Source organism: Oncorhynchus clarkii, chromosome 7 (assembly GCF_045791955.1).
Source record: "Oncorhynchus clarkii lewisi isolate Uvic-CL-2024 chromosome 7, UVic_Ocla_1.0, whole genome shotgun sequence".
NCBI lineage: Eukaryota > Metazoa > Chordata > Actinopteri > Salmoniformes > Salmonidae > Oncorhynchus > Oncorhynchus clarkii.
The window spans coordinates 16,586,427-16,602,385 of NC_092153.1; the positions used below are offsets into that span (position 1 = coordinate 16,586,427).

Consider the following 15,959-nt stretch of genomic DNA (forward strand, 5'->3'; position numbering starts at 1 on the left):
TCTGACAAAAATATCTAAAGACACTGAGGCAGCAAACTTTGTGGAAATTAATATTTGTGTCCTTCTCAAAACTTTTGGCCACGACTGTACACTCCTAGAAAAAAGGGTTCTTCGGCTGTTCGGGTTCCATGTGAAGGGTTCTACATGGACCTCAAAAGGGTTCTACCTGATTCCAAAAGGGTTCTTCTACCTGGAACCAAAAAGGGACAGCTGAAGAATCCTTTTAGGTTCTAGATACCACTTTTATTATTATCTTGGACAGACTTTATCAGATTATCCCAAATTAATCCTAATCCTAATCGCATCAGATGTAATAGCCCTACTCACAATAATGATTAGATTACACAAGCCTGCGCACACACGCATACAACGATAGACAGCGAGAGAAAGGGGGTAGAGGGTGAGACAGAGAGCGAGGTGGGGAGAATGAAAGGATGAAACAGATGGCCAAGTAATGTTCTTACATATTCAACACACAGGTGTCCATTAGAGTTATCAGACACACTGAACCAGCTGTCACTCCAGCGGCCCACAGTCACATTATGAATATTCTCATCCACACACTCCACAATGTCTATATGGCATTTTTTGAGAACAAACAACTTGGTTAAAAGCAGATATGTGTAATTGTGAGTCTAATCGACTTCATCATTACTGTAAGGCACAGCCAATGTAACTCAAACTTTAGCAATAGGTTGGGTTTATAGGTGAGCTTCAGTATAGCAGCACCCCCGAATGTGTCAATGTTGTTGTAATACCATACATATCCACTAAGGGGCGGTAAAACACCATTAATTAAATTTTCAGGCGCGCCCATGGATATCGTATAGGCTTTAATTAAAAATGACTGTACATTCAATTCATCATTGACGTTTTCTCGTCGTCAGGAATGATATGTAGTCTAGATACTTTTCAGTTTTAGATGACGATATTTGAGATTGCTTTATATTTAATTCAAAACATGGAGGAATATCATAATTGACCATTGACCAAAACCTGCATGTCATAAACCCTGTATGAGCTCAAAGGGCGTGTCAAGAAAGCTGAAGCAGGGAGCTTTGGGAGTCCGCCTCTTTGGGAGTCCGCATCTGTCTATGACTGGCTGTTTTCTTCTCCGTTTAGGAAAAACACTCTTCTGATTGGCTAAACCAGGTATCCATCAACCATGACAGGCATTGATGTACATAATGTACAACCAAATTTCGCCTCTGACTCAAAAATAAACAGGAAAACAAAGCCTAGACGTCCTCTATAAACAAGGGCTCGGCAATTCTCATTGAAGATCAGTCCGCCTGCGTCAAAGGTAGGCTGCGACCCGATAACATTTTCAACAGAATAATAGTCTAGTGCAGTAAAATATAGAGCTAAATCCCTGTGATGATTTTGTAGATCTGTCATGAACATGCAGCTTTCTTCAACAATAGCATTTTGCCAATATCCTGAGAACCAAATCATCTTCACGGTTTCGGTTCTTCCTATGGTACACTTTCCCGGGCTGCCTAGCTAACGTTACATGTATTTATTTTTTAAATCACGGCTATATTGTAAGCAATGGGATCGGTTTATCGTTATGATTTTAGAATTGTAATGTCCCATGTTCTCTTTCTGTAGGGTGAAATGTAAGCGGCAATCCCCTGACGTGTAATGATCCTGGAATGGAGCTCATCTATACTTGGTCAACAGAGGTGGGCTATTTTCTTGTGTGTAGGCCTAAATACGTGTAGCCGAATAATTTTCCAGGTAAACTATTTGCTGAAGACTTCAAGATGCAACAATATTTCCACTTACATGTAGATTATAGCATAGGAGGGGGCTGCGTGTCCCTCGTCATTGTCGCCTTTCAAAAGGCCAGCAGCTCCAGGACCGCTTATTGTTTATAAGTTAAAGCCACGCTGCGCACGTCGGCCAAAAAGCTTGTATAGACTTGGTTTTTGTCGCTCACAAATTGTCACATGAGTAAATTCGTAAAACAGTAGGATATTTGTAGGCTATAATGTGGTTTAAAACGCTCTGTCTCAATATCCGTCGTTGTGATTCCGCTGGCGTCGCAGAGCACATTTCGCAACACTGTCCATTGTGTCAGCAGCGTTCTGCCAGTGACATGTCTACATTGGCCAACATGATTAACGTAGGCTGTTGTATACTAGGCAAACGGTGATGGAACTTCTGTGGTATTATGGCATATGATTTGCTGCAAGAATAGTTTTTGTGTGCCTATATCCACACCTGTCAGTTGTCTGTCTGTCTCGTGTCTTTCAAGCATGTCCATGTTCCAGTGATGGGTGGAGCACAAGTGTGATATGGCTTATTGACATGTTTGGCTTCCTTTCCTCGCCTCCTCTCCTTTATCTACTTCCATGTGAGGAGCTGGATAGGTGGATGTCTGAAAGAGGTTCCCTCTGTTACTCCATCCAGTGCAGAGGAGGGAAGAGAAAGACACATGGTTATTGTAATACAGACTATCTGTGGATCTATGGCACTGATTTCTCTCTCTCTCTCCCACCCTTTCTGTGGTCCACTGGTCCAATCAGTAGCTAGGGGCTTGATTGCTGGGGGTAACTGAAGCTGTCGTTACCATGGCGGCACACTTCGACACAGAGTACCAGCGTCTAGAGACTTCATACAGCGACTCTCCACCAGGAGAGGAGAACCTACTGGTGCACGTACCTGACGGAAACAAGTGTAAAGTTCTTAAGTAGATTCACACACACACACACACACACACACACACACACACACACACACACACACACACACACACACTAACCTGTTTTTGTTATTGACTGTTCTCTGCAGCCCCGTGGCACCACATAGAGAACCTGGACCTGTTCTTCCAGAGGATATCCTTTTACCCCTCTGTGTCTCTGTACTCCCGGATCATTCACTACTACAACTACCCCGGGGGTTATTTTAAGACCGGGAGGGTCAACACCTTCCAGGAGAAGAATAGAATCAGGTGTGTAAGAGCAGGGCTGGAAAAAAAAGCCTGCACGCCCAGTAGCTCTCCAGGAGGAGGAATGTTGAGTTGGTGACCTGAGTTAATACTATAGCCGACTAGACTTTCATTATGAGAGGACACATGCTACTTTTATGTCATCATCTGATCCTTGACCCCTGACACGTCTATAACCTGCACCAGAAGAATGGCTTCACCTGTATGCTGCTGGGAGAGGTCTTTGAGCTGGTGTAAGTACACTGTGTGTGTGTGTGTGTGTATGCTGCTGGGAGAGGTCTTTGAGCTGATGTAAGTACACTGTGTGCGTGTGTATGCTGTGTGTGTGTGTGTTGTGTGTGTGTATGCTGCTGGGAGAGGTCTGTGAGCTGGTGTAAGTACACAGTTTGTGTGTGTATGCTGTGTGTGTGTGTGTGTGTATGCTGCTGGGAGAGGTCTTTGAGCTGGTGTAAGTACACAGTGTGTGTGTGTGTGTGTGTGTGTGTGTGTGTATGCTGCTGGGAGAGGTCTTTGAGCTGGTGTAAGTACACAGTGTGTGTGTGTGTATGCTGCTGGGAGAGGTCTTTGAGCTGGTGTAAGTACACTGTGTGTGTGTGTATGCTGCTGGGAGAGGTCTTTGAGCTGGTGTAAGTACACAGTTTGTGTGTCTGTGTCTTCTATGTGGTCCATGTCTGTGTCCTGTGGGGTCGTTTTCAACTTTCCTCTCTCTCCTCTTTCCCCATTTCTCCCCCTCTGTAGCCAGTTGCTGTTTGTGGTAGGGTTCACAGTCTTCTTGGCTAACTGTGTGGACTATGACATTCTGTTCGCTAACAAGTTTGTCAACCACACCGACTCCTCCAAAGTCACTCTGCCTGACACCTTCCTGCCTGTGGACGTCTGCAGCGCAAGGTAAGGCTTATAAACACTTCATAAATGTTTTATAAATGCATTATAAACACTTTATTAACACATCTTTTGCACTCAAGTTAATAAGGAAGGCCAGAAAATGTCCTTACTGCTTTTTGTTTTCCCACTGGTATCCATGACAACCTGCTTGTTGTTTTCCCGCCAGTATCCATGACAACCTGCTTGTTGTTTTCCCACTGGTATCTGTGACAACCTGCTTGTTGTTTTCCCGCCAGTATCCATGACAACCTGCTTGTTGTTTTCCCGCCAGTATCCGTGACAACGTGACAGTGATGTTTGTATTGATGATATCTGGAGTGTTCTGGCTGCATCGCCTCATCAAGTTCATCTACAACGTCTGCTGCTACTGGGAGATACGCTCCTTCTACACCAACGCACTCAAGATGAGCATGGTGAGTTTGTGTGTGTGTCTGTGCGTGTCTTCAACCTACTGGTTTAACTACTGATCTTCCTTCCCTCCTCTCCTCCTCCTCTCCCCCTCTCCTCCTCCTTGTCTCCTACTCCCCTCCTCTCCTCCTCCTCTCCCCCTCTCCTCCTCCTTGTCTTCTCCTCCTCCTTGTCTCCTCCTCCCCTCCCCCTCCTCTCCTCCTCCTCTCCCCCTCTCCTCCTCCTTGTCTCCTCCTCCCCTCCCCCCTCCTCCTTGTCTCCTCCTCCCCTCCCCCTTCTCCTCCCCCCTCTCTAGGCAGAGCTGCCATACTTCACATGGCAGGAGGTTCAGGCCCGGATCGTTGAGATCCAGAAGGAACACCAGATCTGTATCCACAAGAAAGAACTCACAGAACTGGACATATACCACCGTATCCTGCGCTTCAAAAACTACATGGTGTGTGTGTGTGTGTGTGTTTGTGCTCGTGTCAGAGTACATCTTCTTTACCATTCCTCGCTTGTACCCCTACTACTGAACCACCTGTCAATCAAAAACAACACCACCTAAACCCCTTTCTTCTTCCTCCAGGTTGCCATGGTAAATAAGTCCCTCCTTCCTGTGCGTTTCCACCCGCCTCTACTCGGGGAGAGTGTGTTTTACACCCGCGGCCTCAAGTACAACTTTGAACTCATCCTCTTCTGGGGGCCAGGTTGGTGTGTGTGTTTTTGAGTTTGTGCTCGGTACACTTTGTTTGGTACACTTTTCACCTCTCTCTCTGTGTCTCTCTCTCTCTCTCTCTCTCTCTCTCTCTCTCTCTCTTCCTCTCTCTGTGTCTCTCTCTCTCTCTCTATATATCTCTCTGTGTCTCTCTCTCTCTCTCTGTGTGTCTCTCTCTCTCTGTGTCTCTCTCTCTCTCACCCCCACTTCCCAGGCTCTCTGTTTGAGAGTGAGTGGAGTTTGAAGCCGCAGTATAAGAGAGGTGGTAACAGGTTGGAGCTGGCAGACAAACTGGCATCACGTATACTGTGGATCGGCATCGCCAACCTCTTACTCTGTCCTGTCGTACTGGTCTGGCAAATACTGTATGCCTTCTTCAGCTATACAGAGGTAGGGACACGCACACACCGCTGTGCTCCGTTATGGAGGTGTAGCAGATGCTGTAAAGCTAATTTATTGTGTGTGTGTGTGTAGGTGATAAAGCGTGAGCCAGGTAGTTTGGGAGCGAGGTGTTGGTCTCTGTACGGTCGATGTTACCTTCGCCACTTCAATGAGCTGGACCATGAACTGATGTCACGGCTCAGCAAGGGCTACAAAGTAGGACTGAACACACACACACACACACACACACACACAGAGACACACACACACACAGAAGGTGTGTAAGGTAATTATTGTGATAATGATGAACTGATTCTTGTCTGTTGCTGTCAGTGGTGTCTAAATGCCAGATGTTCTTCACTTCCGTGCGTGTGTCCCACCTCCAGGCGTCCTCTAGGTATATGAACTGCTTCCTGTCCTCGTTGCTGACGGTGGTGGCTAAGAACGTGGCGTTTTTTGCTGGCTCCCTATTGGCTGTCCTCATTGCTCTGACCATCTACGACGAAGACGTCCTCGCCGTGGAACACGTCCTGTCGTCCATCACCCTGCTGGGAGTGTGTATCACTGTCTGCAGGTGTGTGTCTGTCTGTGTGCTAAGTCATTTTGAAGGGTTTGGTACATTCTCCCTCTCTCCTCAGGTCTTTTATCCCAGACAAACACCTGGTCTACTGTCCAGAGCAGCTGCTCAGGTTGATCCTGGCTCACATCCACTACATGCCAGACCACTGGCAGGGCAACGCCCATCGCTACGAGACACGAGACCAGTTCTCACAGCTCTTCCAGTACAAGGCTGTGAGTAGCACTATAGTCATAACCTTTTCCACTCTTTTTATAAAGCAGGAACTTATGAGTCATTTCTGAAGCACATAGCATATTCCTCTCTACCTGGCCAGAGCCTGTATTCACAAAACATCTCAGATTAGAAGTGCTGGTCTAGGATCAGTGTTCCATTTTTAAGGTCACAATGAAGACGATTATATGCACAGGGGGGGGGTGACCTGATCCTAGATCAGCATTCAGGTGTTTTAACCTTTCCTCTGCCTGTCCAGGTGTTTATCCTAGAGGAGCTGACCAGCCCCCTGGTGACTCCCTTCATCCTGATCTTCAGTCTGAGGAGGAAGTCTCTGGAGATCATTGACTTCTTCAGGAACTTCACCGTGGAGGTGGTAGGGGTGGGAGACACCTGCTCCTTCGCTCAGATGGACATCAGACAGCACGGACACCCCGCGGTGAGACTCTCTCTCTCTCTCACACACACACACACACACACACACACACACACACACACACACACACACACACACACACACACAGAGATGAGCAATGCATAAATAGTGACTCTCTTTCCCCTCCCTAACTCCTTCCTTTTCTCCTTTCTCTTACTTCCTCTTCCTCCCTCCAGTGGATGTCTGAGGGGAAGACAGAGGCATCTATTTACCAACAGGCGGAGGATGGGAAGACTGAGCTGTCCCTGATGCATTTTGCCATCACCAACCCCCAGTGGCAGCCCCCCACTGAGACCACTCACTTCATCAGCCAGCTGAAGGAGAGAGTACAGAGAGAGACTACAGGAGACAGACACACTCTCACCTCACTGTCAGAGGTAGGGAGACAGACACACTCTCACCTCACTGTCAGAGGTAGGGAGACAGACACACTCTCACCTCACTGTCAGAGGTAGGGAGACGGACACACTCTCACCTCACTGTCAGAGGTAGGGAGACGGACACACTCTCACTTCACTGTCAGAGGTAGGGAGACAGACACACTCTCACCTCACTGTCAGAGGTAGGGAGACAGACACACTCCCACCTCACTGTCCGGGTCAGAGGTAGGGAGGCAGACACACTCTCACCTCACTGTCAGAGGTAGGGAGACAGACACACTCTCACCTCACTGTCAGAGGTAGGGAGACAGACACACTCCCACCTCACTGTCTGGGTCAGAGGTAGGGGGACAGACACACTCTCACATCACTGTCTGGGTCAGAGGTAGGGAGGCAGACACACTCTCACCTCACTGAATGGGTCAGAGGTAGGGAGACAGACACACTCTCACATCACTGTCTGGGTCAGAGGTAGGGAGACAGACACACTCTCACCTCACTGAATGGGTCAGAGGTAGGGAGACAGACACACTCTCACATCACTGTCTAGGTCAGAGGTAGGGAGGCAGACACACTCTCACCTCACTGTCGGGGTCAGAGGTAGGGAGACAGACACACTCTCACATCACTGTCCGGGTCAGAGGTAGGGAGGCAGACACACTCTCACCTCACTGAATGGGTCAGAGGTAGGGAGACAGACTCACTCTCACCTCACTGTGCGGGTCAGAGGTAGGGAGGCAGACACACTCTCACCTCACTGAATGGTTCAGAGGTAGGGAGGCAGACACACTCTCACCTCACTGTCGGGGTCAGAGGTAGGGAGACGGACAGACATGCCAATAGATACATTGACACTTCAATTTTGATCTCAAGTTTAACATTGTATACATTTCGGAGTTTTTTGATTACACTGATATTAAAGGTCAAAATCGAATTCTCTGTCTCTCTCTGTCTGTGTGTGTGTGTGTGTGTGTGTGTGTGTGTCGCTCGCCCTCTCAGCCAAGGAGTCTGATAGCTAACTTCCTGGCAGGTCCCCCCTCATTGGCCTCTCTTCATCTGGGGCGGGACAGCTCCTTGACCAATCACGGGCCGGTGGGTGTTAGCGACGGGGCGTCAGCCTTGCGCTCCCTCTCAGTCAGCAGCATGAGGGGCAGCTGTAGCTCCACCCATAGGTCAGCCGAACACGCCTCTTCTGCAAGCAGAGCCATGGCGGGATCAAGGTAAAGCCCACACTCCTCCCACAACTAATCAAGCAATCTATCAACTAACCGTCAATCAACAAACTCTTTCTCCCCCCCCAGTACTGATGCTCGAACTGCTAGTTCAGGCAGTAGTGTGTGGGAAGGTCAACTGACAAGTCTCGTCCTATCAGAATACGCCTCCACGGAGATGAGCATCCACGCACTCTATATACATGAGGTCTGTCTGTGTCTGGATGGATGGTTTTAAACATATACATGAGGTCTGTCTGTGTCTGGATGGATGGTTTTAAACATTTACATGAGGTCTGTCTGTGTCTGGATGGATGGTTTTAAACATATACATGAGGTCTGTCTGTGTCTGGATGGATGGTTTTAAACATATACATGAGGTCTGTCTGTGTCTGGATGGATGGTTTTAAACATATACATGAGGTCTGTCTGTGTCTGGATGGATGGTTTTAAACATATACATGAGGTCTGTCTGTGTCTGGATGGATGGTTTTAAACATATACATGAGGTCTGTCTGTGTCTGGATGGATGGTTTTAAACATATACATGAGGTCTGTCTGTGTCTGGATGGATGGTTTTAAACATATACATGAGGTCTGTCTGTGTCTGGATGGATGGTTTTAAACATTTACATGAGGTCTGTCTGTGTCTGGATGGATGGTTTTAAACATATACATGAGGTCTGTCTGTGTCTGGATGGATGGTTTTAAACATATACATGAGGTCTGTCTGTGTCTGGATGGATGGTTTTAAACATATACATGAGGTCTGTCTGTGTCTGGATGGATGGTTTTAAACATATACATGAGGTCTGTCTGTGTCTGGATGGATGGTTTTAAACATATACATGAGGTCTGTCTGTGTCTGGATGGATGGTTTTAAACATATACATGAGGTCTGTCTGTGTCTGGATGGATGGTTTTAAACATATACATGAGGTCTGTCTGTGTCTGGATGGATGGTTTTAAACATATACATGAGGTCTGTCTGTGTCTGGATGGATGGTTTTAAACATATACATGAGGTCTGTCTGTGTCTGGATGGATGGTTTTAAACATTTACATGAGGTCTGTCTGTGTCTGGATGGATGGTTTTAAACATATACATGAGGTCTGTCTGTGTCTGGATGGATGGTTTTAAACATATACATGAGGTCTGTCTGTGTCTGGATGGATGGTTTTAAACATATACATGAGGTCTGTCTGTGTCTGGATGGATGGTTTTAAACATATACATGAGGTCTGTCTGTGTCTGGATGGATGGTTTTAAACATTTACATGAGGTCTGTCTGTGTCTGGATGGATGGTTTTAAACATATACATGAGGTCTGTCTGTGTCTGGATGGATGGTTTTAAACATTTACATGAGGTCTGTCTGTGTCTGGATGGATGGTTTTAAACATTTACATGAGGTCTGTCTGTGTCTGGATGGATGGTTTTAAACATATACATGAGGTCTGTCTGTGTCTGGATGGATGGTTTTAAACATATACATGAGGTCTGTCTGTGTCTGGATGGATGGTTTTAAACATATACATGAGGTCTGTCTGTGTCTGGATGGATGGTTTTAAACATATACATGAGGTCTGTCTGTGTCTGGATGGATGGTTTTAAACATTTACATGAGGTCTGTCTGTGTCTGGATGGATGGTTTTAAACATTTACATGAGGTCTGTCTGTGTCTGGATGGATGGTTTTAAACATATACATGAGGTCTGTCTGTGTCTGGATGGATGGTTTTAAACATATACATGAGGTCTGTCTGTGTCTGGATGGATGGTTTTAAACATATACATGAGGTCTGTCTGTGTCTGGATGGATGGTTTTAAACATTTACATGAGGTCTGTCTGTGTCTGGATGGATGGTTTTAAACATATACATGAGGTCTGTCTGTGTCTGGATGGATGGTTTTAAACATATACATGAGGTCTGTCTGTGTCTGGATGGATGGTTTTAAACATATACATGAGGTCTGTCTGTGTCTGGATGGATGGTTTTAAACATATACATGAGGTCTGTCTGTGTCTGGATGGATGGTTTTAAACATTTACATGAGGTCTGTCTGTGTCTGGATGGATGGTTTTAAACATATACATGAGGTCTGTCTGTGTCTGGATGGATGGTTTTAAACATATACATGAGGTCTGTCTGTGTCTGGATGGATGGTTTTAAACATATACATGAGGTCTGTCTGTGTCTGGATGGATGGTTTTAAACATATACATGAGGTCTGTCTGTGTCTGGATGGATGGTTTTAAACATATACATGAGGTCTGTCTGTGTCTGGATGGATGGTTTTAAACATATACATGAGGTCTGTCTGTGTCTGGATGGATGGTTTTAAACATATACATGAGGTCTGTCTGTGTCTGGATGGATGGTTTTAAACATATACATGAGGTCTGTCTGTGTCTGGATGGATGGTTTTAAACATATACATGAGGTCTGTCTGTGTCTGGATGGATGGTTTTAAACATTTACATGAGGTCTGTCTGTGTCTGGATGGATGGTTTTAAACATATACATGAGGTCTGTCTGTGTCTGGATGGATGGTTTTAAACATATACATGAGGTCTGTCTGTGTCTGGATGGATGGTTTTAAACATATACATGAGGTCTGTCTGTGTCTGGATGGATGGTTTTAAACATATACATGAGGTCTGTCTGTGTCTGGATGGATGGTTTTAAACATTTACATGAGGTCTGTCTGTGTCTGGATGGATGGTTTTAAACATATACATGAGGTCTGTCTGTGTCTGGATGGATGGTTTTAAACATTTACATGAGGTCTGTCTGTGTCTGGATGGATGGTTTTAAACATTTACATGAGGTCTGTCTGTGTCTGGATGGATGGTTTTAAACATATACATGAGGTCTGTCTGTGTCTGGATGGATGGTTTTAAACATATACATGAGGTCTGTCTGTGTCTGGATGGATGGTTTTAAACATATACATGAGGTCTGTCTGTGTCTGGATGGATGGTTTTAAACATATACATGAGGTCTGTCTGTGTCTGGATGGATGGTTTTAAACATTTACATGAGGTCTGTCTGTGTCTGGATGGATGGTTTTAAACATTTACATGAGGTCTGTCTGTGTCTGGATGGATGGTTTTAAACATATACATGAGGTCTGTCTGTGTCTGGATGGATGGTTTTAAACATATACATGAGGTCTGTCTGTGTCTGGATGGATGGTTTTAAACATATACATGAGGTCTGTCTGTGTCTGGATGGATGGTTTTAAACATTTACATGAGGTCTGTCTGTGTCTGGATGGATGGTTTTAAACATATACATGAGGTCTGTCTGTGTCTGGATGGATGGTTTTAAACATATACATGAGGTCTGTCTGTGTCTGGATGGATGGTTTTAAACATATACATGAGGTCTGTCTGTGTCTGGATGGATGGTTTTAAACATATACATGAGGTCTGTCTGTGTCTGGATGGATGGTTTTAAACATATACATGAGGTCTGTCTGTGTCTGGATGGATGGTTTTAAACATTTACATGAGGTCTGTCTGTGTCTGGATGGATGGTTTTAAACATATACATGAGGTCTGTCTGTGTCTGGATGGATGGTTTTAAACATATACATGAGGTCTGTCTGTGTCTGGATGGATGGTTTTAAACATATACATGAGGTCTGTCTGTGTCTGGATGGATGGTTTTAAACATTTACATGAGGTCTGTCTGTGTCTGGATGGATGGTTTTAAACATTTACATGAGGTCTGTCTGTGTCTGGATGGATGGTTTTAAACATATACATGAGGTCTGTCTGTGTCTGGATGGATGGTTTTAAACATATACATGAGGTCTGTCTGTGTCTGGATGGATGGTTTTAAACATATACATGAGGTCTGTCTGTGTCTGGATGGATGGTTTTAAACATATACATGAGGTCTGTCTGTGTCTGGATGGATGGTTTTAAACATATACATGAGGTCTGTCTGTGTCTGGATGGATGGTTTTAAACATATACATGAGGTCTGTCTGTGTCTGGATGGATGGTTTTAAACATATACATGAGGTCTGTCTGTGTCTGGATGGATGGTTTTAAACATATACATGAGGTCTGTCTGTGTCTGGATGGATGGTTTTAAACCTATACATGAGGTCTGTCTGTGTCTGGATGGATGGTTTTAAACATTTTGCAATAAAGAGCATCAAAAGTAAATGTGCCTCTCCCCCTCCCCTCTCCCCCTCCCCTCTCTCTCCCACTTTCTCTTCTCCCCTCCCCTCTCCCCCTCCCCTCTCTCTCCCACTTTCTCTTCTCCCCTCCCCTCTCCCCCTCCCCTCTCTCTCCCACTTTCTCTTCTCCCCTCCCCTCTCCCCCTCCCCTCTCTCTCCCACTTTCTCTTCTCCCCTCCCCTCTCCCCCTCCCCTCTCTCTCCCACTTTCTCTTCTCCCCTCCCCTCTCCCCCTCCCCTCTCTCTCCCACTTTCTCTTCTCCCCTCCCCTCTCCCCCTCCCCTCTCTCTCCCACTTTCTCTTCTCCCCTCCCCTCTCCCCCTCCCCTCTCTCTCCCACTTTCTCTTCTCCCCTCCCCTCTCCCCTCTCTCTCCCACTTCCTCTCTCTCCCCTCCCCTCTCCCCTCTCTCTCCCACTTTCTCTTCTCCCCTCCCCTCTCCCCTCTCTCTCCCACTTTCTCTTCTCCCCTCCCCTCTCCCCTCTCTCTCCCACTTTCTCTTCTCCCCTCCCCCTCTCTCCCACTTCTCTCTCCCCCTCCCCTCTCTCTTCTTCCCCTCCCCTCTCCCCTCTCTCTCCCACTTTCCCCTCTCCCCTCCCCTCTCTCCCCCTTCCCCTCTCTCCCCTCCCTCTCTCTCTCCCCTCCCCTCTCCCCCTCCCCTCTCTCTCCCACTTCCCCTTCTCCCCTCCCCTCTCCCCCTCCCCTCTCTCTCCCCTCTCTCTCCCACTTCCCCTCTCCCCCTCCCCTCTCTCTCCCACTTTCTCTTCTCCCCTCCTTCCTCTCCCCCTCCCACTTCCCCTCTCCCCTCCCCTCTCTCTCCCACTTTCTCTTCTCCCCTCCCTCCTTCCTCTCCCCTCGCTCCCACTTCCCCTCTCCCCCTCCCCTCCCCCTTCCTCTCCCCTCGCTCCCTCTTCCCCTCTCCCCTTCCCCTCCCCTCTCTCCCCTTTCTCTTCTCTCCCCCTTCCTCTCCCCTCGCTCCCCTTCCCCTCTCCCCCTCCCCTCTCTCTCCCACTTTCTCTTCTCCCCTCCCTCCTTCCTCTCCCCTCGCTCCCACTTCCCCTCTCCCCCTCCCCTCTCTCTCCCACTTTATCTTCTCCCCTCCCTCCTTCCTCTCCCCTCTCTCTCCCACTTCCCCTCTCCCCCTCCCTCTCTCTCCCACTTCCCCTCTCCCCCTCCCCTCTCTCTCCCACTTCCCCTCTCCCCCTCCCCTCTCTCTCCCACTTCTCTTCTCCCCCTCCCCTCTCTCTCCCACTTCCCCTCTCCCCCTCCCCTCTCTCTCCCACTTTCTCTTCTCCCCTCCCCTCTCTCTCCCACTTTCTCTTCCCCCTCCCCTCTTCTCCCCTTCCCCTCTCCCCCTCCCCTCTCTCTCCCACTTTCTCTTCTCCCCCTCCCCTCTCTCTCCCACTTTCTCTCTCCCCTCCCCTCTCTCTCCCACTTTCTCTCTCCCCCTCCCCTCTCTCTCCCACTTTCTCTTCTCCCCTCCCCTCTCTCTCCCACTTTCTCTCCCCTCTCCCCCTCCCCTCTCTCTCCCACTTTCTCTTCTCCCCTCCCCTCTCTCTCCCACTTCCCCTCTCCCCTCCCCTCTCTCTCCCACTTCCCCTCTCCCCTCCCCTCTCTCTCCCACTTCTCTTCTCCCCCTCCCCTCTCTCTCCCACTTTCCCCTTCTCCCCCTCCCCTCTCTCTCCCACTTCCCCTCTCCCCCTCCCCTCTCTCTCCCACTTTCCCTCTCCCCCTCCCCTCTCTCTCCCACTTCCCCTCTCCCCCTCCCCTCTCTCTCCCACTTCCCCTCTCCCCCTCCCCTCTCTCTCCCACTTCCCCTCTCCCCCTCCCCTCTCTCTCCCACTTCCCCTCTCCCCCTCCCCTCTCTCTCCCCTCCCCTCTCTCTCCCACTTCCCCTCTCCCCCTCCCCTCTCTCTCCCACTTTCTCTTCTCCCCTCCCTCCTTCCTCTCCCCTCTCTCCCACTTTCTCTTCTCCCCTCCCTCCTTCCTCTCCCCTCGCTCCCACTTCCCCTCTCCCCCTCCCCTCCCTCCTTCCTCTCCCCTCGCTCCCACTTCCCCTCTCCCCCTCCCCTCTCTCTCCCACTTTCTCTTCTCCCCTCCCTCCTTCCTCTCCCCTCGCTCCCACTTCCCCTCTCCCCCTCCTCTTCCCTCTATGTAGCTCCATAAGCAGCAGTCTGGAGGGGAGTTGTCCCGGCACACCTGGCACAGGCAGGACAGTGACGACAGTAGTGACAGCGTCACCGAGGAGGGGGGTTCAGGGGGAGGAAACACCAACCCCCGAAAGCCCATCCCCCGCTCACACACCTTCCCTATCTCCACCCCTATCTCCACCCCCGGCCCTATCCCCAGCTCTAACTCGGGCCCTAACCCTGACCGAGGTACCACCCCGGGACAGGAAGTGGCACCACTCCAGAGCAACAGCCAGCGTCGCTATGGGGGGAACACGGGTAACCATGACAACCATGAAAAATAATACTCTCATTCCCTAATATGTAATGATATTGAAGATGACTGATATGGATCATACTGATATCACTCTGTGTGTGTGTGTGTCACTCCTCCAGACTCTGTCGGCCCGGGGGGCAGAGTGGTGAGGTCAGAGCGTGTGCCCATGGGGGGTTGGGCAGAGGAGGGACGTGGAGGCCGACACCCCGACACTGTACCTGAGGAGGGCTCAGAGGACGACATGCCTCCCAACATACACAAGGTGTTTACAAAATCACACACACACAGGCCCTGTGTCAGTGTATGGGGTTCCATATCATTGTTTTCCTCTCTCCTCAGGTGACGTAACTGACCAGAGAGATCTCACCTACCTACCCACCCTCATCCTCATCCTACCAGAGAAGAACTTCCTGCTCATCTGTGAACTTTCGACCATGGCTTCACCTTTGACCCCAGATAGACAGACCTGTGGGATAGCAGCATGCCGTGTTATTCACTCTGGGCTAGAGAAAACAATCGAGTAACCGTGTGAAGATGACAAGGACTTTTTCTTGACACCCTCTGTAGATGACACTTCAGCCAATCAAGTGGCGGTGGTTGATGACTTCATCATAACTGGCAGCATGGAACCCGTAGCATATTTATCGGCTTTTATAGTTACCTCCTAGACACTAATCTAAGGTCAGCTTTATGGTTTGTCGCCGTAATGGTTAAGGTTAGGATTTAGGGAGGGTTAACTGATCTGAGTTCTGTGCCTAAGGGCAACTTCTATCCAGAGATGACTTTTTCTTCTTGCATTCATTTGCAAATCACGTGTGGGTGTAAACTGCCATTAATGTACCTTTTTAAAGATAACATTTAGTAATGACAAGTTTCTTTTTTTTTAATTCTTAGTTTTTTTCTCTTTGTGTTGCCTATATTTATTGTACTTACAGAGAAAAAGTGTGTGTGTGTGACATGACAGGAGAGCGGACTTCCAACAAAGTATGACTGCACTGGCACAATGAATCCTTTTGGGTTTGGGTGGCAGATTTGGTGATGGTGTTGTACAAAGATCTCATAGACATGAAGCAGGCATTAAACCGATATACACCGCGTGCATAGACATACTGGTATGAATCAAATCAGGACGCTGGACTATTCTAAGTATATCATTGAGGTGTAGATGGTTAATAAATAG

The 15,959-nt window shown here is 48.1% G+C and overlaps 1 protein-coding gene across 4 annotated transcripts; it reads left to right on the forward strand.

The window, feature by feature from the left end:
• The first annotated feature begins 1,161 nt into the window (after positions 1–1,161).
• On the forward strand, positions 1,162–15,679 carry LOC139412971 (autophagy-related protein 9A-like). 4 transcript variants are annotated; one of them, XM_071159893.1, is made up of 20 exons: positions 1,162–1,303; positions 1,612–1,685; positions 2,535–2,682; positions 2,797–2,840; positions 3,122–3,186; positions 3,692–3,841; positions 4,110–4,251; positions 4,542–4,682; positions 4,815–4,935; positions 5,158–5,333; positions 5,418–5,540; positions 5,711–5,898; positions 5,963–6,116; positions 6,374–6,553; positions 6,727–6,927; positions 7,930–8,150; positions 8,232–8,349; positions 14,493–14,781; positions 14,899–15,041; positions 15,119–15,679. In XM_071159893.1, the coding sequence occupies exons 3-20, from the start codon at positions 2,577–2,579 to the stop codon at positions 15,125–15,127; spliced, it is 2,571 nt and encodes an 856-aa protein (XP_071015994.1). In that variant the 5' UTR covers positions 1,162–1,303; positions 1,612–1,685; positions 2,535–2,576; the 3' UTR covers positions 15,128–15,679. The 4 variants fall into 4 exon arrangements, with proteins under 4 accessions (XP_071015994.1, XP_071015995.1, XP_071015997.1 ...); XM_071159894.1 differs by having other exon boundaries at positions 1,206–1,303; positions 2,532–2,682; XM_071159896.1 differs by lacking the exon at positions 5,418–5,540 and having other exon boundaries at positions 1,215–1,303.
• The last annotated feature ends 280 nt before the right edge of the window (positions 15,680–15,959 follow it).